Raw genomic sequence first — 21,114 nt, 5'->3', positions numbered from 1 at the left:
CCGCGGCCTCGGCCCCGCCTGGCGGGCGGGAAATGGGCAGGAGAGGGGGACGGGCGGCGTGGGGGGAGATGTGTGTCCCGTTCTGGGCTCCTCGGTACGTGAGAGACGTGGAGCTCCTGGAGCCGGTCCAGCGGAGGGCAGCAGACCCGCGGCAGCCGTGGTGCGGTGCTGCGGCTGCACAAGGCGTTCCGCATGTCGGACAGACAGACACCTGGCTGGGTGGGACGGGGCAGGGCAGGGCAGGGCAGGCCGCCGGGCCGCTCACAGTGGTTTCCTGATGGAACGGGGCTGGCAGGGCTGAACTGGTGTAATTGATACGGCTTTGGGACAACCTTATACTGGTCCTTAAGTCCATATCAATTTCCATGTGTTTGAAATACCAGAATAATCCGTACAGTCCATATAATCCATGCAGTCCATCTCTATGAAGCTTGAGAATTGTTCAGTCAACTGTAATTCTGAAATGTTTTTATTTTTGAACCTTGCCTTAACTTAGATTTGTTTCAATACTTACACAATAAAAAGTTTCTCTGTGTATGTGACAGTTGTCTTTTAAAACAGCTGTTAAAGACTTCTTATGCTAAAATGCAGAGTTTCACACCTTCCTCCTTATTACGCCATGCTTAAAAAATTCCAGTTGGATTTGCTGCTACCTGCCCTCTGCTACAGCCCTACAGGGAAAAGAAGGTGAGGAAATGTTACATGGAGCTTTTCCAGCGCCTCTCACTTCCCAGTGGCCAGAGCTCGTTTGGTCTGCACCTCCCCTGGGGTGTATGGGCTAACATCTGACAGATGCCTCAGCACCAAGCCTGAGAGCGTTCAGGAAGCGTTTGGACAATACTCTTGGACACAGGGTGTGATTCTTGGGGATGGTCCTGTGAAGGGCCAGGAGTTGGACTTGATGATCCTTGCGGGTTCCTTCCAAGTCAGAATACTCTGTGATTTTGTGATGTGATGTATTAGTTAGGAGACAAGGAAGATGACCAGCACTGCAAAACCCTCTCATTCACCCCTTACTTGCAAAGTCTCTGTACTTGTCAAGGGTGCAGGCTGGTGTCTGGGCCAATGGAAAATGTCTCCATGGTGCTGCAGTATGTGCAGGCAATGCAGGCTGCATCCAGAGGGATGCTGGAGGGCTCACCCGCTGAGCCTTAGCCAGCCATGCCACTTGCATGGCCACCAAGGTCATTGGTAAAAAGGACTCATCTTATTAAGCTGTGAAAATGCCATTTTTGGCACTGTTATGGGGAGCTGACAGACTTATTCCTGGGCAGGTCGTCCCTCAGCACCTCCCTTTCCTGAGGATCCATGTTCATGGAACATGAGGGGAGCATCTCTGGCAGACCTTGGCAGTGCTCGTGGTTCAGAGGGAGTCCTGCTGGGAAATAAAGGACTTGTTGGCATACCTGCACTGGTCCTCCTCCATCATCCCCTCCCTGCTCTGTGGTCAGTCAATACAAGGAAAAGGAGATAAATTCTACTGGGTAGGCTTGGAGACTTGTTTCTGTTAAATTAGTCTCTTCCATGGACATTGTCAGTTTGTCGAGTTTAGAGTGGAGTAGGGCCCCCTTGTCCTTGAGGCCTCTAGAGTTGGTTTTTGAGGTCTTGTTGACATTTGTGCCATCTCCCACCGGGAAAGGGGGGCTCTGGACAGCCTGAGCCTAACGCACCCTCATACCAGGGACAATGGTCTTAATTTCTGTGCAAGCAGCTGATGTGACGGTGACACAGGAGGCTTGGAGAAGTGAGAGAGCATCCAGGGCTCACCTCTCTTCTTAGAAATGCAAAATGTCTTGTCATGTCCATTGCCTAGTGGGAATGATGTGTTCCTGAATGGATGTTCAAAAGGTTAAATAATGAAATACATCTGGAAAAAAGGACTGCATATACGAGCTACATCATCTCATGTGATGCATTTAATGTCCTTAATTTACATGCTGACAACTTTGCCATTTCTAAACAATGTTATCATTCGTCTTTCTGATAATTAATCAGCACAAGCTTCAAACACTGTTTATCACACTTTGATGCAGCAATTAGACAAGAAAGGCAAAGTGTTGAAGGGAAGGTTTTGGGCTATTTTTTTCTTCAAAAATCTTACAGTATTTACAAAGAAGTGCTTTTTCTAACACCATTTTTAGAATTATTCACTCATTCACAATCATTGTATAAAAACATCATTCAGAAATAGGTTTTAAAATACACCCACCTCCATTGCATAGTATACAGAAAAATAGGCAAGAGTTAAGACACTTGATTTTTGAGTGAGAACATGAATTGATTCAGAGGTATGACATTTCTGAGGAAGAAAGATGCAATTTCCAAAAAATAATAATGAGCTGTAGTTCTCCTGAAGCTAGCGAGCTTCTTGAAGATCTGCCATCAAATTTTGCTTTTACAGACCAAGTATCTTTTACCATACACACAATGCTTGCATTAAGGTCAAACAAATCATATTGCAATTGGATTTACCCTTCAGTATTTGCAAGTGGACCCTGACAAAAATGAGTTACACAAAGTACTCACAAGGATCAGTGTTGGTTTCATGTGTCATGGCCCATCCATGGCACAACTCAAGGGATCCAATTTGTTATTTTCAGTTTCTGTTTGTATAACTGAGGAGCTGAATGTACCCTTATAGCTTTAGAAACATTTCTTCTGTAAGAAGACCTTGGCTTCTGCTCTCTGGTAAGACTTAAAATGGCACATTGTGGAGGGGTTAGCAGGCACTGATGGTGTCTTAACCTGGTGATTTTCAGACAAAACTTGGTAATTTAGTTATCTTGTATGCTGACTTAATTTTTTCTTTTTTTCTTATTTCTTTTTTTTTTTCTTTAAAAATGTGCTCCAGTGATTTCATTGAGCCTGGTCCATTAAAGAGCAACAGGGAACTCTGAACAATAGGTGCTTGTTTTACAGCTACTGCAAATGCTTCGAAAGCACTAAATTGCCTTTTATACTCAACAGTCTAATAACAAAGCCTGATTTTTTCCATTTTTCTCCCAACTGATTTGATGGTTCACTTGAGCTTTAATAACACATTACATAAATCTTTACAGCTATTACAGAAGTCTTTTGTCAAGTTTAATTTGGTGTTTGTTTTTTTTCCCCCCAGTGTAATCATTCACCCTTAAATGCACTGTAGCACACATACTGGATCGTGCTTGTCCCTGGATCCAGAAGAGTTGTGAGTCCTAGAGGTTTGTTTTACATGGGGAGGGACCTCAGTCCTGCCAAAGGCAGCTGTTGCTGAAAGCTCCTGGTTCAGAGGTATATCAGATAAAGCGCTGTGCACTCCCAAAGGCACCTCTGGCAACAACTCTATCCTCTCCTGCTGTTTAATTTAACTTTGCTGTTACAACTTTGCTTGTGCTTGATGGCCCATGGTGGAAAAAATCACCTGGATTAGCTGGGAGGGTGGGAGATCTATCAGTGTAGACCTCTCTCCCTGCTGCAGAATAAAGGGAAACGTGCTGATCACCAGGCAGAGGTGTAGAGAGCAAAAGCTGATAGAAGAGCAGTAAATGTTGAAAAAACTTCAGAAATGCAATGGAGTATAGAACATGATCAGATGATATTATCTTCACCAGGAAAAGCAGAGAGGCTTTTAAATGCCAGCCTTCCTCATCCTATGTTCTCCTGACCCTTGTGTGTCCAGATGTCTATTCATTTTCCCACTGGCTTTGAAGTGGAGGATTTCTGTCACTTTCTTCTTTCCCAGCCTTTCCCTCTGCTGTGGTCTGTGAGGAAAGCCTGGCCCTGGAAATGGGCAGAGCCAGGACTCGTGTTGGTGAAAATAAAGAAGGAAAGGCTGAGAGAAGCAGGATGCTCTCCTGCTGACCCACCTCTCTCAGCATTATGGTCCCTCAGCAAAGCTCTTGGCTCTTTAAAGACTGTGTCTGTATAGACAGGGCTTGGCAGGTGCTGTAAGGAGAAGATGGGACTCTGCTGCTGCTGGAGCTGGAGATGAAGGGGTGAACCAGGATGATCCCAGCTACACACAGAGAGGTTGTCTCCACTCCTGAGCTTCTCAGTATGGCCAACCAGAGTGAGCTCCTCAGTGAAAGATGCTGGGGTGAGATGTGTTTGATGCTCAGAGATCCCCATGTGCACCCACCAGAAAACTTTGTGGACACCCAGCCAGGATTGTGCCCTCACTGGCAGTGCTGTAAATCTAGGTGAGTGACACCATTGTCCCTGGCTGTGTTTGGAGCAGCACAAAACCTGGCTTCATGTTAAAACCATTGTAAATGCAGGATGGGTCAGATTCATGCCTGGTGGAGCACAATGGAGGAGTGGGGGACAGCCCTCTATTAATGAAGCTATTATTCAAATGAAGAACTTTAAAAAAAACAAACAGAGAAGGATGGAGTTGCTGGTGACACTGAGTGACATTGTTCAGGGATCACAGTAAGGAGATGTGCCTGGAGAACAGGGAGAGCAGAGCTAGTGCCAGGACACAGCTGCTGCGCGGGGGGAGCGGTGCCAAGGGCGCTGTGTTTCGGAGCATGCACTCCACCCTGGACCAGGAGCCATTGTTGGGCAGTGGCTGTACTCCTGCCAGGCTGCACATGATGTTGTAAACATCCACAGATCGGATGGGAGGCGCTCGGTAGTTGGATCGGAAATCTGCAGGCAAAAGAGAGGAGTTGGCATCAGGCAACCCTGGAACGTGGGGTGCTGTGAGGCAAGGGCTCCTTTGTCTTCCCTGGGACCTACCCACCAGGCTGGGATGTGGCATGCTATACAATTTGGAGCACAGCTCAGCAAAAACATTAATTTAAACAATTTTATTCAATTTTATTACAGAATCTAGATAAAGCTCTGAAGTTTTAAGTACAGGAGTTACTTTACTGCATGTGCTTGATAGATGTAATAGCCTGACATAATTGTATTGCACATTCTGCTTTCACTGGTGCAATACAATTAGCCTGGTGCTCTGCCTGGTGCTCTGCCTGGTGCTCTGTCCTGTTTAAAGGGGCTGATGAAGTAGAAACCAGGAGTTATGTGTCTGCCCATCAGACACATGGGTGAGCTATGCTGCAACCTTCCCAAAGGAAGTGCCCTGCTGTAGCGAGTCTGAATTCCCCGACAAAAGCAGGATTCATGTGTTTCAAATAGAATTGAAAATTTAGGCCAAAATTTAGGGAAACATGGCAAAGACTTAGTAACTGCACTGGGACATCAGAGAGAGGCTGACTAAATCCCTTCATATCTCTCTGCCCTGTTTCTTTAGCTATGAAATAGATGCAGTGCAACAAGCCCTCCGTTGTGAGGAAATCCTGCCATCTATTTGTAATTTTTGGGTGCCACAGAGTGCTGCATCGGGGTCCTGATGTGCCAGGGGCTGCAGGGCTGCAGGGGTGAGGGCCATGGGGCTGCAGGGGAAGTGGGACACCAGGGATGGTGGCACTGTACCTGGGCCATAGGCGAGGAAGAAGCCTCTCATGTCCATGAGCTCATTGTCGTAGCCGTGCCAGCCATTCTGCCAGGCCTCCTTCCTCCCTGTCCCGTTCTCCCAGTAGGGCAGCTTGTCCCTGCTCTGGGTGACAGCAGCAGAGCATGGTTAGTGCCTGCCTGTGAGCTGTGCTGGGCACTGTGAGGTGCCATGTTGTGTCTCCATGTGCTGTACCATCCCTTCAGGCCCCACACTGTGCTGTCACCTGCACAGGAGCTCATGCCCAGGAGGGGTGACCCCTCCTGACAGGCTTTGCTGTCTCAGTGAGTAATCACCTCCCCCTCCACAGGGAGGGGAGGACAACTCATGTACATTTCTGCCACAAACACGAAGTACCACAGGCCTATGTGACTTGTGTAAGGAAGGTGCTTTCCCTCTCCCCATGCCTGCAGCACTGCTCTCCCACCCAGCACCATGCACTTCTGTGGGTTTGCTGGGGTGTTGTTCTTCACCACATGCCACTGACACCTTAAAAAAATAAGTAATTTTTTGCTCCATTTGACTATTCAGCCTAATAATATAAATATTCCCCCTACTAGATATTTTCTAATCATTATTTCTTCTCCCCACTTGTTTCTGTATTAAAGCAATGAGGTTTGTTCCACGGAACACTGGTTCTGACCTGAGACAGTCCCACTCTCTGTGGCCTGTGCTCTGTTTTATTTCCTTGCTCAGTGGATCGACTCTTTATTAATTTATCATTATAAATCTTGTTCTTCCTAGCCCATACTGCACTTAAGATGTACTCTTAAATTCCTTCCTTACTTTCTCCTGCTTTGTATCAACAGCTCTTACCTACAACAGTGCCATATCTGTCAGAGCAGCAGTCCCTAGGGGCTGATCAAATGCTGGACCAACCTGTCCATGAGTTTCTCCTGTCCCGTGCTCCTTAGGGATAGCAGCAGACAGATGTGGCACTCACATCACCCCAAAACTGCGGCAGGAATTTCACTTAAACAAAGAACATCAACTCACACTTCATCAGACCCATGGCACTAATTTCTCTGATAATTACAGAGAAGGAGCTGCACAGTCCTCTAGAGTGTCCAGGTCTAGCCTTCACACTCAGGTACAGAAGGACAGAAGGTGCCCACAAGAGTTTCCTACATTCCCACTTTGGGCAAGTGCTGCAGCTCCTGCAGATGGTGAAGCAGATTAAATGAGGTTCCCTTTCCTTTTATAAACATTTATTTTGTCTGATTTTTATCTTCTTAAGAAAGAAAATTGAGTGTGCAATGCCTAAAGGATGGGGACCACTCACTCATGTGAAAGGAACAAGGCCATATGAGCAGATCAGCTTTGATACAACATGAAATCCCTCCTCATCGTGCTTTAAACGAAATATAGATGGGCTTCAGTTCCTCTGCTCCGTGATGAGGGAAACAACTTTCTAGATATACCCCCATTGTCTCTTTCAAAAACCCCCACCATCAACAGAATCCCCTTTTTCAAACAGCTTTTAGCTATCCACTAGCTAACAGAGAGTTAAAAAGCCCTGGGAGCATGACAGGGAAGAGCTGCACATCCTCTCTTCACTGGTTTGGGCAGGAAGTATAATAAAAGGCTCAATAATTTCTTTTAAAATATGACAGGAAACTTTCGTTTTCATATCCCATTCACAGATAATGAAAATGTACTGAAGAGAAGGAAAATCTGACAGCATTAATGAGAGGACATTCTTGAAAATCAGAAACAATGGGAAGGAATGGGCAGAGAGACAGAAATAATTATCATAGCAGCAGTGTTTGCTGCACTGTTATTAAGGTTTGTCAGACACTCAATGATTTTTAAAGTGCTTTTTTATTTTCTACAGAATATGTAAAAACGTTCTATTTTGAACTTTTGTGCGAGAGAGTTTAGTTGCATTTTTTAAAAATAATTTTGGAGAAAATGTTTCAGATTCCTACTTTACCTGTCTAAATCTTAACTCTGGCTTTTAATACTTTTTTTTTTTTTAATCAGAAATGTGGTATTCATCCAGCTGTATTCAAAAGCCATCCGGTTTTTTTAGAGGTGCATTTTTATTAAGCTTTAGAAACTATTATGCTAAATTCATGTTGGCTAGTGAGAAATGTTGTAGTGTGGACTGAGCAAAGCTTGGTGAGCAGTAGCTCTGAAGGCCATGAAAGATGCTGAGCTGAGTTACAATCACCTACAAGGCAACAAAGTGCACTGACTATGCTGGGACACAAAAGAAACCCAGCACTCCGTGGTTCTGTTGCCAACTTACTGAATTCATGTATGGCTCGGGCAAATCACTTAATACACTGCTCAGTTTACCTCCTTAAAAAATACACAGTTGTCTCACCCTCTGAGCTGTGCTGAGCTGCAGTTAGTATCTGTAATGTGGAGGTGCCCAGATGTGACACAAGGACAAAGTAACAGCAATTCATAGTAAAAAAATAAGTTAGTATGAAAAATCTCTTCATGTTTGTGTTCTCTGCTTAACAAGTTCCCAGGTTTTCAGTGTGTGCATGGGAATCTCTGAGAAGTAAATCTCCAGTGTGACCCTTTTGAGACTGGTGGTCTTGGGAGAAATGGGGCATTTTTTTGGGCAGTCTGATGGGAGGAAAGCCAGGCAGAAGGAAAAATTGCCACAAAGTACTGCTGAATGGAGCATTATAAGGAGGAGGAGGATAATAAGGACTTGAAATGGAAACACTCTTTTTGTCTGAAATGAAAGTAGATAGCAAGGGGTGAGAAGAAGAGTAAAGCAACAAAACTGGAATGTGAAATACAAGAACTACTGCTTTATGACAACAGAGAAAAAAGAGGCACCTTGACTATTTAACTGGTTGCTTCTAGGATAGCTGCAATACATTTAAGTTCTTTTAAGCACACAGCAGAATTTGACATTAATTTTGTAGTCAGCCCATTGACTTTAACTCAATGATCAGTAATATATTGCACCTTTCCACGGTCCTGTCTAAGTATTTTGCTTCTATACTTTACCTCTACTATGAACCATCCTTCTTCAGCCACGAGAGTTAGTGGAGACACAAATTTTCCTTTTTTGTAGAAAAACCTGTTTGGAATATCCTGTATGTTGTAAACATCCATGTGTTCCACAGCTTTCAGTTTTTGATATATCTGCAAAACAAATGAATGTTAGAACACGATCTGGCTGTGAAATCATAAATACACTAATGGGTACATGGAAACACCTGGATTTGCAGAATGGCTAATCCTCTGTAATGGCTAATCCTCAGCACATTCACACCAGGACTTTGCCTGTCCAAAGATCATGGCTGGACAAAACCTGCCTGTGTGGTTTAGGGGATTCTAAAAACTTGAATCATAAACACATAGGAATGCATGAATTCATGTATTGTGTGTATTTATAATACACATGTTCACAAATGTATACACGTGAGTGTACCAGCCTACAGAAACAGACCAGGAGAAACCACACCTGTGGAGACAGGAGGCAGTGAGTGAAGTGCTGAGACACTCAAAGGCACCATGTGGACTGTGGACAGGCATGGAAAAGAGATATCATCTTCACTGTCTGCCACTCATTCCCTCTGTGCTCTTGAGTGGAGAATGAATATCACCTCACCTGTGTTTCTGCACTCACCCACTCAATCACTATCAAGGGATTGATAGTGCTCAGTTATCTGCTTCGTTAGTTATCTGATGTGAGATTAATTAGCCAAAGCCTGCAGCTTTGAATCTGCACAATGCCATACAAGTAGTTTATTAATATTAATTATACTGTCTGGAATATAATCACACAAATGTCATTACACCACAAATTATTCAGAAAATAGATTTTAAATGCCTGGAAAAGATGTTCAAATGCCAAAGAGAAGGCAGCTGTTGGAGCCTCTAGACTCTATATTGTTATTTAATAAGTTAAATATAAATAATCTTCAGGAATAAATAGCTCAGTTCTTCAAAGAATGAAAGGTTCTTCACTAGCCTTTCAGCTAAGTCACTCTGGTGTGTATATGTGTGCCAAATATGTGCACTGATGTGCAGTGACCATAAGGACATCACCAGGGTGTGATGACACAATTTCTCTCACCATGACCAGGGCTAGAGAGTGGTCACCAGTACTTCTGGTGCTTTGAAATGGGGTAATTCTTAGAGATGATAACCACTATGTTATAATATACTACAACTCATAAACATAGCTCTTTAAAATTCATTAGAAATACAGAATCTAGCTATTGGGAAACTGAAAATCAACTTCATTTTGCTTAAAAAGCATCCCTCCAGTAAGAAATCCTAAAAAGAAATGAAAGAAGGAAGCAAAACAATAGTATAAGGCATTGTACTTTATTCTCCTTAGGAATATTAGGGTGTTTAACGAGAGAGAAGCATGTGCTGAAGAGCTTTGTTGGATGAAACCCTATGGCTGTGTGAAGTTGCAACTTGCCCTTGTTTGAAGGTCTGGCCTACAAAACCAGGGAGCTCTGGGTTAAGCACATCAATGCTGTGATCCCCTGTGATGCACTTGAGAGTGAATTGCTCATGCATGCCTCCAAGACAACTTTCAGTTCTGGCACTAATTTGAAATGTTCACAGTATCACAGACACACAATTCCTAAAGAGATTGGGTGCAAAAATCAGCAAATATTCTCTTTTAAAAATTGCACAGGCTACAATATACTGTAACTGGATAAAATATAATGTAGAAACCAAAATCATTTGCCTGGGGAACAGCTTGCCCATTTTGTACATCCACTCATCTATATTCTGAGAACAGCAGTAATGACTCCTCATGCATTGGTTTTGGGTTAAACTATAATGTACTTGTCTATTAGTCAGAGAAATTACATTTTAATTCTTTTCAAGTGATTTTCAAATCTTTTCTCTATTGTTTTAATTTATCCCTCAAAACCCTGAAGTTCTAGCATTGAGCTTTTATGGTTGACTCAATCCAACACGCTTCATCAAAAATTCCTCCAAGGACAATATTGCAATTCTGGTCTAATGGAGTTGGTTCTTCAGTGGAAGTTTACTGGAATATAAATGCCTGAACCTGCTTCAGATGATTTGAACATCCTAGCTGGAGTGTCAATAAATTGACTAATATATATAAAATCCTAAAAGCGCATTTTGAACTAAAATATTTTAGCTATTTATCAGAAGCTAATAAGGGTGGAGTTTAGAAGCATGTGTCCTTGCCATGTAACAGTGCTGGTTCATGCTTTTTAATTTGCCTGGTGTTACTTTCCTTTGGAAACCAGCATCTCAAGGATGTCACAGGATCCAAGTCTGACTCCTGATAAGAGCTGATTTTTGCACACATCTCTGAGAGCAGTATTTGGATGTTAAGAGAAAACAGAAGACACAATTGGCATAAAAACTGAGAAAACACAAAACTGAGGTGTACAACTAGGCTGTACTCACCTCTGCATGCTTGTCTGGAGCTGGCCAGAGGCTCACAACAGGACCTCGGTCTTTCATTTGTATGGTGTCACTCATATTGATATAGTTTTTCAGCTCAATCACTTTATCTGCCCAAGAGATGTCTGTCATCCCATGATCAGAGAAGAGGAGGACGTTGATATCATTCTGAAGGCCTTTGCTCTGTGAGGAAAGTGTATGACAGCTTTTAGGGCCAGGTAAGAGCTTTGCACTGTCTGTGGTTCTTGGAAAATGTAAATCTCCTTTTGACCTCCACTGTTTCTGGAAGTTAACCAGAAGGATCACATCCATCAATGTCCTGCAATGTGCTTTGCCACCACCCATAATGGTGGATACCCACTTTTACTTGCTGCTCTGGAAGAGTCTGAGAGGTTAGCACCAGAGTTTTTCCTAAACAAGTCCACGCAGCAGTTTTGCCACGATACCACTTGTGGAAGGGGTGTTTCTCTCTTTCCCTCCCAAACGTGAGCACTTAGCATTAGAGCTTTTAATATTTAGTGAAATTGAAGATGCATATTCCTCTCTTCACTGAAACACATAAAAACTCCAACATGCATTTATCATTGTCAGAAATATTCAGAGAATTGCTATTTACCCAAAAGATTTTCTCACTGCAAAATCATTTCAATAATGCTTTTTTAAAACCAAGTTTAAAGTACAGAGTTCTGAATGCTGTCATAAAAGCTGCTCTAGAAGTTAATAGTCTGATTCCACAAATCTTAGGAAACACAGTTTTGATTTCTTCACCTACAATGAAGTCCAGCTGGCAACACAAGTCATAAACAGAGCAACATGTATATTGGTTTGTGGCTTCCTGTGGCTACTGGTATAAATCCACCAGGAGGGTTATAATGCCATCAATGAAAATAATAATCAGGGTAATGGTGCCTTGACTTCCACATGAACTCAGCAGCCTTTTTCTCAGGAAAGAAAAATTTACAGCCACTGCATTCAGTTACAGGTGTTAAACAGGCTCTGGGCAGTGCCACAAGGACCAGTTTTAAAAGCCTTGTCCAAAGACACCCAGGAGCTGGGTTTATGGATGCCACTCACCTTGATGAGTGAGATCATGTTGCTCAAGGCTTTGTCCACTTCCTTCAGAGCGTTCCTGCGCTGCTGGGACGAGGGGCCGTGGTGGTGGCCTTCCACGTCGATGCGCTCGTAGTACACCGCAGCCATCTCGGCGCTGTTGTTGCTGGGGTGGGACAGAGGGCAAGGAGTGAAGGGCTGACACACATGGAGACCTCCTGGCTGCTGGCACTGTTGTCTGCACAAGCACATAGAGCCACAAAACCCTGTTTTCTGCTTCCACCCTGTGCTGTCCTACCACCTATTGCACTGCTGGGCTCATTATTCACACCCAGAGTCCCCTGAGTTTGCCTGAGACTCCCATCAGAGGCAGCAGGTGGAAACTGCCATGTGCAGGCTGGCCTGGCAGTCCTCTACTAACCTATTTGAATCAGGAAAGAATCTTTCCCTTTAAGAACAAAGAAATTCTGATTTCTGTGCTGAATGCCCCTATTAAAAGGATTATGGGAATTACCAGTCAAATGTGCTTTAATTAAAGTTTGGCACTTCTGGCTTTCTCCTGTGTGAGGTCTTCCAAACCACAGAGGTCAACTCAGGATGTGCTCTGCCTTACAAAATACCATGCAGTATGAACTGGGATGAGATTTTAGGAGGGGGTTTTATTCAGGAACATGAGCAAGGGAAACAAAGGTAATCTCAGAATTGCACAAGTTTAGCTGATCACACTTTTTTGTATTGATTGCTGTCAGCCTCATTAGTGGGGATAGCACACACATCAGAGCCTAATTTCATTTTCATGACCACTTTACTGTTCTCTGTAAATCTCCCTGAGAGAAATTGTGTGGATAAAATCACAAACCTATACTCCTGAACCCAAACCCAGTCTTTTTGTGCTGTACTTAATATATGGCAGAGCATGCCATCCATATTACATGCTCTCATCCATATTAAGATCTCTACAGAAAGACTTGTTTGTCCAGCATGTCTGATTAAAGACACCTGGGTAGTCTGGTGTAATTAGTGGGACAGAAGAGGCAAAATCAGAGATGAGGGATTGAGTGAATGAATTAGAGCCTGTCATTTGCATTTCTCAGTTTGTAGAAGGCTCAGAGGAGCAGTCCTGTGAGAAGCTGAAGATGTCTGCTGGGGTGGGAATTTCTCCATTGCTGGCCCTGCAGAACAGTGCTATTCCTCACTCTTCAAGGTTTTAAAGTAATTTAAATGAAGCAGCACTTCCCTCTCCCCAGTTTCATTTTAAGCATTACTTTCCATCTGTATTAGGCATAAATTATTTTCTAAAATTTGACCCTATAATTTCTCTATTGCATACACAGTCATTGAACCTATTGAAATAGTTCACTTCTGCTGCAGTACCTGTGTTATAAGCTACTTAAACTAATTTATGTCTTCTCACCTATAAGTAAATTATCATTTTGACCAAGATAGAAGCTAAGAAAGAGATTTACTGCATAAAGCAAGTGATCTCATTTAGGCTGTGGTGAGATTTCTCCATGAGGGCTCAGTGCTGTGAGGAAGAATATTTAATTACTTCAATGAGACAAGATCCAGTAATGCAGCATGCTTAGGAGTTCGCAGGATTTGGTACAGCATGTCTGGGGCTTGACTTTGTTTCCATTTTTGCCTGGTTTTCTATGGAAAAAAAGGGTTTTTCTAAGTTTTCTAAGAAAACCCTTATCATGGCTTGCATGGGAGAAGTATTCTGTCTTTAGACAGAAGTATTCTGTTAGTCCTGTCTTCTTCCATCACCAGTAACTTTCCAAATAAATGACTTAGAAAAGAATGCTGAAGAAAGTTGGACAGCATTGATGGCAACACCAAAAAGTATTTTATATTCTACCAGCACACTTTGCAAGACACCTCCCCAGGCAGATAGGTGGATTACAACAGCCCATAAGTTACAGTTGTTGAAAAGATTCAAGGGAGGTTTTAGTTTCACTTGCCAAAAACAGATGCTTGACTTTGTTTTGAATATTCTTGGTCCAAATAGTGGTCTTGAAGCACCTGTTTGAAAAGACTGGAGAATATTGCTGAAGGATGATTTCCTGTGGTTGCAAGAGAAGCTCAGTGGCTCCCTGATGAGTTAGGTACCTCACCCTGGAGTCCCTGCAAGGTTTGCTAATGGTGGGTGCCCAAGTGCAGTTCTTTAACTACTGATACCTGCCATTAGGGCTGCTGAGCAAGGCACTGCTCCAGGCAACAGGCTGCCCTTGCCACGGGCTGTTTGCTCACATACAGCTAAGGACAGTCTCGGCCTAATGGGCTTTTCCAATTACCTAGGGTGTGGAAAGGAAAGACACTGCATATGCCAGCCTTTGAACAGCTCCAGAAGTCAAAAGCACTTGTGAAAGATATAGATAACAAGCTGAAGACTCTTCTACTGGAGATGCTAAATACTCCTAAATGAATATGACTACAAGAAAAGCATTTCAGAGACTTTACTTCTTATGGGCTGGCACAGCAGCATGGAACAACTTCTAAATCTTAAAGAAATAAACAAAGAGGATGGATGAGAGAAACAATAAGGAAAACCTACCAGATTTTAAATATTTTCATTCTCTACCCTCCTTTCTTACTTTAAGTCCCTGCAGTATTCACACCCAAACCTGATTATTAGTTTTATGTGAGAGCATTACTTTTTCCTCTTTCCCACCTTGTTGGATACAGGGCACTTGATTTAAAGGAAAAGAACTCAGGAAGAAATTCACCAGGGATGGTGTGTAAACAGACACCAGTGACAGGAACTCCTGCTACACTGGGAAGATCTGTGGGATTTGGGCACTTCAGAAAACTGTAGCTGTTATTTATGACATCTTGGTGGCAGGGATTTACACTTTTCTTGAAATCGTCAGCTTTCACCTCTTCCAAGTTGTTCCACCAACACTGTGGTGTCCCTTTCCTTTTCCACCACAGACAGCAACAGGCAGCCTTGTGGCTTGGACAGAATTAGCTTTTGAAACTCTCCAGCTACCAAAAATAACAGCTTGAAGGGCTGGTACTTTTAGCAGTTTGTGCCTCATTTTTCACTATGTTCACAATTACAGAGCTGAAAAACAGCACTGAGCACCCTTACACGCTGTGCTTCACAGAAACCAGGCAAGAAGCTTCAAGTATATCTTGACCCATCCCAAAATGATACCAGACCAAAAATCTTTCTACATTAATTCTGGGTTTCTACCAGAAGCCAGAGCTGATGTCTGTATTACATCTTCCATTCCCTTTTTATTCACTGAATTAAAAGCATTGCAAAAGCTCCAGAAAGCCTCCTATGACACATATGGCTTCCTCATGTCACATGCAGGTAACTTTCTTTAAATCTAAGCGAAATAATTTCAGGATAAAACCTCTCACATGGTCTCAGAAACCTTCTGTCTAAGCCCATGCTGCAAACAACACTTATTTGTGAGCATTTGTGCAGCAGGACCCAGTGTGCAACTGGGAGCAACTTCCCCAAGAGCACTCTCATAATCTTGGAGCCTTTATTTCAGGAACAATCCACACTCAGAACCTGAATACAAAACTTTTTGGATTTAAATTGCTATGGCAGTTGCAAATATTGAAGTAGAAGGGTCTCCTAGGATTGGATTAATTATGGAACCAACAAGGCTTTAAAAGGAGGAGCTCAGTTATAATCCAAGTAAGGCATTGGTGCAGCATGTGATGGTGCAACCTTCCCTGATTTTACACCCTATGTGGAATTGTCTCTTGTAAATGTTTGGATGAGAGATGGTGGAACTTGAAAGGTGGTTCTGGAGCATACATTTTTCCTAGGAGTTGTCTAAGAGATATATTCCCATCAGTTGGACTATATGGCTGTTCTAAGTCCCTTCCAACAGAACAATTGGAGTCTACTCTATTTCTATTTCTATTCTATTCTATTCTATTCTATTCTATTCTATTCTATTCTATTCTATTCTATTCTATTCTATTCTATTCTATTCTATTCCCATATTTGCACAAAATAAATGCCCTGTCCAAAAATATTTGGCTTGAGATGTTCTAAAATGAAGAAAAATCCAGACCATCAGTCTCATAAACAAGTGACTGGAGCTGAATTTCAGAATTTCCAAATCCCCTGTCTAAATACAAGCATTTCAAAGCTTTTTCTTGCAGGAGTAGACATGCACAGGCTCATCCTGAAGTTGTTTGAAACAGCAAGTTACAAGCAATTAAGTCAGGATGTCTCCTCCTTGTTGCAGACTACACCGAAACAGAGGAGCACATCTTTCCCTCCACTCTTAGTGTAAGGCCCTATTTCTGTTATGGCGTTGTTTCTATCATGATACTCTAAAGCACTCTTGGCCCTCCTCTTCCTACCTGGAAGCTCATCCTGAAAATTTCCCTGATAGTACATCCAAAGATTTGTCCCAGAGAGAGGAAAGCCCACACTGCAAAAGTCTCCTGACGTACCACAGAGACTCGAGGGCGTCGCTGATGGCGTCGGCGAAGTTCCTGTCTGATGGGACGCTGAAGTACTCGCGGCAGTAACTTGGTCTGACTCCAAGGATTTCCACCTCGCAACCTACGAGCAAAAAGTGTGGTAAGCTCTGCTATTTCACCTTGGTCACAGACCTCACACCCTGGTGTCCAAGTTCAGGTCTGTAAATTCCCTGTGACAGTACTTACCTTACGCCTTCCCTGCAGGAAACCATGTGGTTGGCAAGGGAAATGGGGAGAGAGGTTGGTTTGACAAGTGCTTGTAGCAAACTGTACATTGCACTCTTTTATTTCCCTCTCTAAAAGGAAGGTCTCTGTGTGAGCTGCCCACAATAAAATGCTCGATTCCCTCGTGGCAGACCATTTCCACCTAAATCACCAGCTTGTTTATATTTTAACTTCTGTGGCCATATAGCCTCATTTCCAGGCTTCCAACATAATAGATTTAGATATTGTTCTCTGAAACTTCAGCAAATACTTTCCAGTTAGACACACTGTATCTTACATTGCAATATCCTCTATAAAGTGCAATATCCTCTATAAAGTGTATTTTATGATGTGATACTGGCTCTCCACTATTATATCTGTTTCCCAGGAGGTCTTATTAAAACAGTGTAAACCAATTAACTCTCTTGGTAACTGGCAGCCTTTCTTGCAAAATAAAGTCTGTTTTGTAGCCTAAAAATTTATGGCAACAAATCCTACAGGAGAACATGGCCTTGAACATAGAAAAACATGTTTTTGTGAGGTTTCTTTGCCCTTTTGCTCTCCAGTTACTATGCTGCTGGATAATATTAATATTTAAAAGAAGTATGCTTCCAGAAACACTGGATTAATGCAAATCATCATTCCAGAACCCCAGAGTCCTCCCATCACAGTTAGGCATTTTCTGATGTATTCAGAAACACATCAGAAAACAAGGGCCACAAGGAGGAATCAAAACCAAAAAAACCCCACCTTTTGCAAAATGGCCTCTGCATACAGCAACACAGTCTGGTCAAAAAGGTAGCTCTAAGCCAAAACCTGAATCTGTACATCTGGGTCCCTCTGCTTCTCCTTTGGGAGGAAAGTGAAATGCATTAAGGACTGTCATATGTTGACTTGTTGCTTGGGGTGTGAGAAGGAGGTGTGAGTACAGACAGGGAGCAGAGCTACCAACAGAGGTGATTTACAGCAAGCAGAGCTACCAACAGAGGTGATTTACAGCAAGCAGAGCTACCAACAGAGGTGATTTACAGCAAGCAGAGCTACCAACAGAGGTGATTTACAGTGGTTTGCTTACTGGGACACTCAATAGAGAGAGTCTGTCAGCCTTGCATCTCAGCTCCCAGGGGCTCACATCACTCAGATGCAGTGCTGGGATGCAGGGAAAAGCACACCACTTGCAGGCCAAGATGGCTAGGAGTCTTCTGATGTGATAGTTCAGGACTATCATGAAGAATTAGAAAAACTTATGTGTTTAAGCTTAGGAATTTTTAAAAACCTTTACTGATTTGCAGAAAGCCAGATAAGTCAGATGGAAATTATCTTTTCCAAAAGTGAAAGGGCCATAGCACACATGACAGATTCAGTCTCTTCACCTGTGGTAGCAGCTCCCAGGTCTTCATATGCTCTGTGTGTTTCAAGGGACCCCATCTGTTATGATTAATTAATTATTTCCAATAATAAACATCTAATGTAGTCAACTGATTTATTTTCCTGTAAAAACACATTTGCCTACTCTTGAAGCTGTATCTAATTTTTTATTTGTATCAAAATTGTGGGATGGTGCCTACTTTTCATTCTTCCCCTGTTGCCCCAAACATAGGATTTACTCTTCCACTTTCTGCATGAAAATACCTCAGTGTTCATCTCTCCACCATGATTCCCCATGACAGTTGTCTGCAGCCTGGATAAGCAGCCAGCAGATTATGTGACAATAACTGAGTCTCTTGATCACCCAGCAATAAAACTCCTTTACATCTGCACACAGTGTCCCCAGGAAATGACACTGTGCAGCAGAGATGGGTCGGAGCTGATACTGAACCAAATCACCAGAAAAATGTATTCCATGAATGGCCTGAAGTCATACCCAGGCAGTCCCTTCCCTGAGGGCTCAGGGATCCAGCCTTTTGTAGGGTGTCCTGGGTGCTGCCAGCAGCAAAACAAGGGCTTTCGGCTACCTCAGTCGCTAGAGGTGATGCAATTGTCCTCTGCAGGCCTTGCTAGTATTTCAGGATTGAATTGGAACTTTGGAGCCAATTTCTCATTTCATACTTGAGTCTGGCTCAAGATTGTCTCCAAAACCAGGCAAGAAGTTAAGAATGCATTTGGAAAGTCGTTAGAAATACCTTGTGTTTAACTTCAGCTGGATAACTGCTTGTAGCCAGTGACTAATATGATCATTTTGCCTCTTTTTGCCTTCAGATACTGACATCAGATTGTAATTTTCTCAAATAACTTTCTTCAGAATTACTCATGAGATAATTTTAACTGGGAGCATTAACCTCTTGGGGATCTGGGATATTTTAGTTTCTGAGTTATATTTGCTATTTCTAGGTTGTCAAGTGATGAGCATGACGTAAAAGACTACAGGGTGGCAACAATTAGAAATCATTTAATCATTTTGGCCATGAAATAGTGGTCTTCAAGTATGCTTCTTTTCTAAAATTTTTTTTGCCTCTATGATGAATAGAACTTAAATTAGAGTTTTTAATGTTAAGGCTTGTTACAAGTCCAAAATAGTGGCTATGAAGACCCTTTAATATTTAAATTTCGTTTTGGAAGAGGCCAGGACAGATGGTAAGTTTTTTCTTTTAGATATTATGGGAAAGAAAATTTAAACAGATTTGGAGGCAGCCAAAGGGAATGCCAAGTTTTTCTTGGTTAAACTACAAATAGTTAAGCTGTATTTACTAAGATGTAATGCTAGATCCCTCTGCACAGTTTTGTATGATGCTAAACCTTTATTTTAAAACCTGAACTACTGGAGCAGGAATAAGGACTTCTTTCAGAGTGATAAACCCCTCTTTATCTGTCTGACATGGAAACCAGAATCTCTGCCAGCTTTAAATTACATTTCTAAACATTTATTTAACAGTTGGACACTTCATGTCATAACAGAAGATTTTGAAAACTTTCCAGACTAGCTGTATGGTCTGGTAAATATTATGTTTAAATGGCAAAAGTTGATTTTAGAGTCTTTTTTCTTCCCCCCTCTGTCTCTTATTTCAGTGTTTAGGGAAGTTGTCACTGCACTTCAGCTGAAGTAGTTGCATGGGCTGCTGGAAAATGAAGGAGCTTGAGCATCTGGGATGATGGCACTTACTGGGCTGAGGCAAGGACCACTCCAAGGTTTTGACCAGGATGCTCTTGCGCTCCTCTGGGCATTCTCCACCTGCTGGAGCAGCAGTGCTTCCCACAGGCAACCTGGGGGTGAGGCTGTTCCTTTCACCCCACACAGAGCATGAAGAAAGGAGAAAAACATCCCTACAAGGCAAGGCCTTATGTTCTGGCAGAAGGGGTGTTTGGGACCCCCAGCATGGTGATAGTTTGGCTCCTCTGCTTCTAGAATCACAAGATCTCAGGTGCATTCTGCTCATGAGTTGTCTTTGCTGGGTTTATGTTAGGCTCACAGATAAAGCTGTGTGATTGTTTGCATCCCTGAGCTCTCCTGTGTTCTGTGTTCCTGTGTGCTGGGGTCTGGATTTTATTTCTTTGGGCAGTGACTACACGTGAGAGAGGAACACAGGGAAGAAAATGAAGCAGCAGATTTTGGGTTTAGGCTTTGCAAAGCTTGGAACTGGCTCTGAGGAGGAAATGACACTGGTAAAAGTTAATCTTGGGAATCAGCACTCTGGTGTTTCCAATGCATCCCTGCTATGGTTCATTGATGTTGTTTGTCTTCATTGATAGCTAAAGAGAAAATAGCATCTTCCAGAACAAAGTGGAATGAATTTGGCTACATATTGCAGTTCCTACTAAGAGTTTCCCAAACTTTTCTGTTTGGATCTTTATCATAATTGCAAGATTCATTACTAAGCAGTAGTGTGTATTCATGCTGGAAAGCTAATCACTAATAGCAGATCATATGCAGTACAAATGCCTTCCTCTACTCACCTTGGTTATTAAATCTTGGGGTTTTATTTTCATTTTGTTTGGTATCGCTCCCCATTCAAATGGCTTGTTAAGAATTTAAGCTTTAAAATGATAGATGTAGAATTTTTAGAAAGGATTTTGTCCTTGCTATGGAACAAGAAAATGCTTGGGAAAAAATTCATATAGGGAAAACGTAACAAATGCTGTTGCATTTGAAGAGAGTTCTGTTCACCCCAGCTATACCTGGAGTCCTGCTGCAGCCCAACAGCCCTGTATTTCAGTTCAGCAGTTCCATATTTCACTCTGCTTCCTGTCTCTGACCCTGTATGGCCAATGTGTCCTTTGAGACCACGAGTAGCCTGAAAATAAACATGTGCTTCATACTTTTGCTGAACTGAAGCGCTGATGGCTTTGCCAAAGGTTAACCATCACAGATAAATAATTAAGGATAGGCAGACTTACATGTCACAGTCCACAGCTAAAATGCCAGATCCATGCAAAAATTCCCCCTCTGTGTCATAAGAGACTTCAGTGCATACACTTGGGAGTGTAAGCACTGGGGGAATGGCGTTTCTCTTGTTCCTTGCAATTTTCAGCTAGAAATTGCAGGTAGAGTGAAAAGCATACATATATATACAGGGATACATATATATTTCCCTGTTTCCCTGGGAAACACTGCTCAAAGGGCAACATGAAGAAGCTGGGTGAAGTCCAAAGGC

At 42.6% G+C, this 21,114-nt stretch overlaps 1 protein-coding gene across 1 annotated transcript in view; it reads right to left on the bottom strand.

The window, feature by feature from the left end:
* Window positions 1-1,898: 1,898 nt before the first annotated feature.
* The window catches only part of ENPP6 (ectonucleotide pyrophosphatase/phosphodiesterase 6), a 30,996-nt gene continuing 11,780 nt past the window's right edge, over window positions 1,899-21,114 (bottom strand). The window contains exons 3-8 of the mRNA XM_063156105.1: window positions 16,292-16,403; window positions 11,888-12,029; window positions 10,817-10,996; window positions 8,411-8,548; window positions 5,419-5,542; window positions 1,899-4,629 (exon numbers count right to left, since the gene is read on the bottom strand). Coding sequence (XP_063012175.1) covers window positions 4,406-4,629; window positions 5,419-5,542; window positions 8,411-8,548; window positions 10,817-10,996; window positions 11,888-12,029; window positions 16,292-16,403 — 920 coding nt within the window. The 3' untranslated portion in view covers window positions 1,899-4,405. The remainder of the gene's footprint in view (window positions 4,630-5,418; window positions 5,543-8,410; window positions 8,549-10,816; window positions 10,997-11,887; window positions 12,030-16,291; window positions 16,404-21,114) is intronic.

Source organism: Melospiza melodia, chromosome 5 (assembly GCF_035770615.1).
Source record: "Melospiza melodia melodia isolate bMelMel2 chromosome 5, bMelMel2.pri, whole genome shotgun sequence".
In the NCBI taxonomy this organism is placed as follows: Eukaryota; Metazoa; Chordata; class Aves; order Passeriformes; family Passerellidae; genus Melospiza; species Melospiza melodia.
This window is presented reverse-complemented; position numbering and strand designations above follow the sequence as displayed.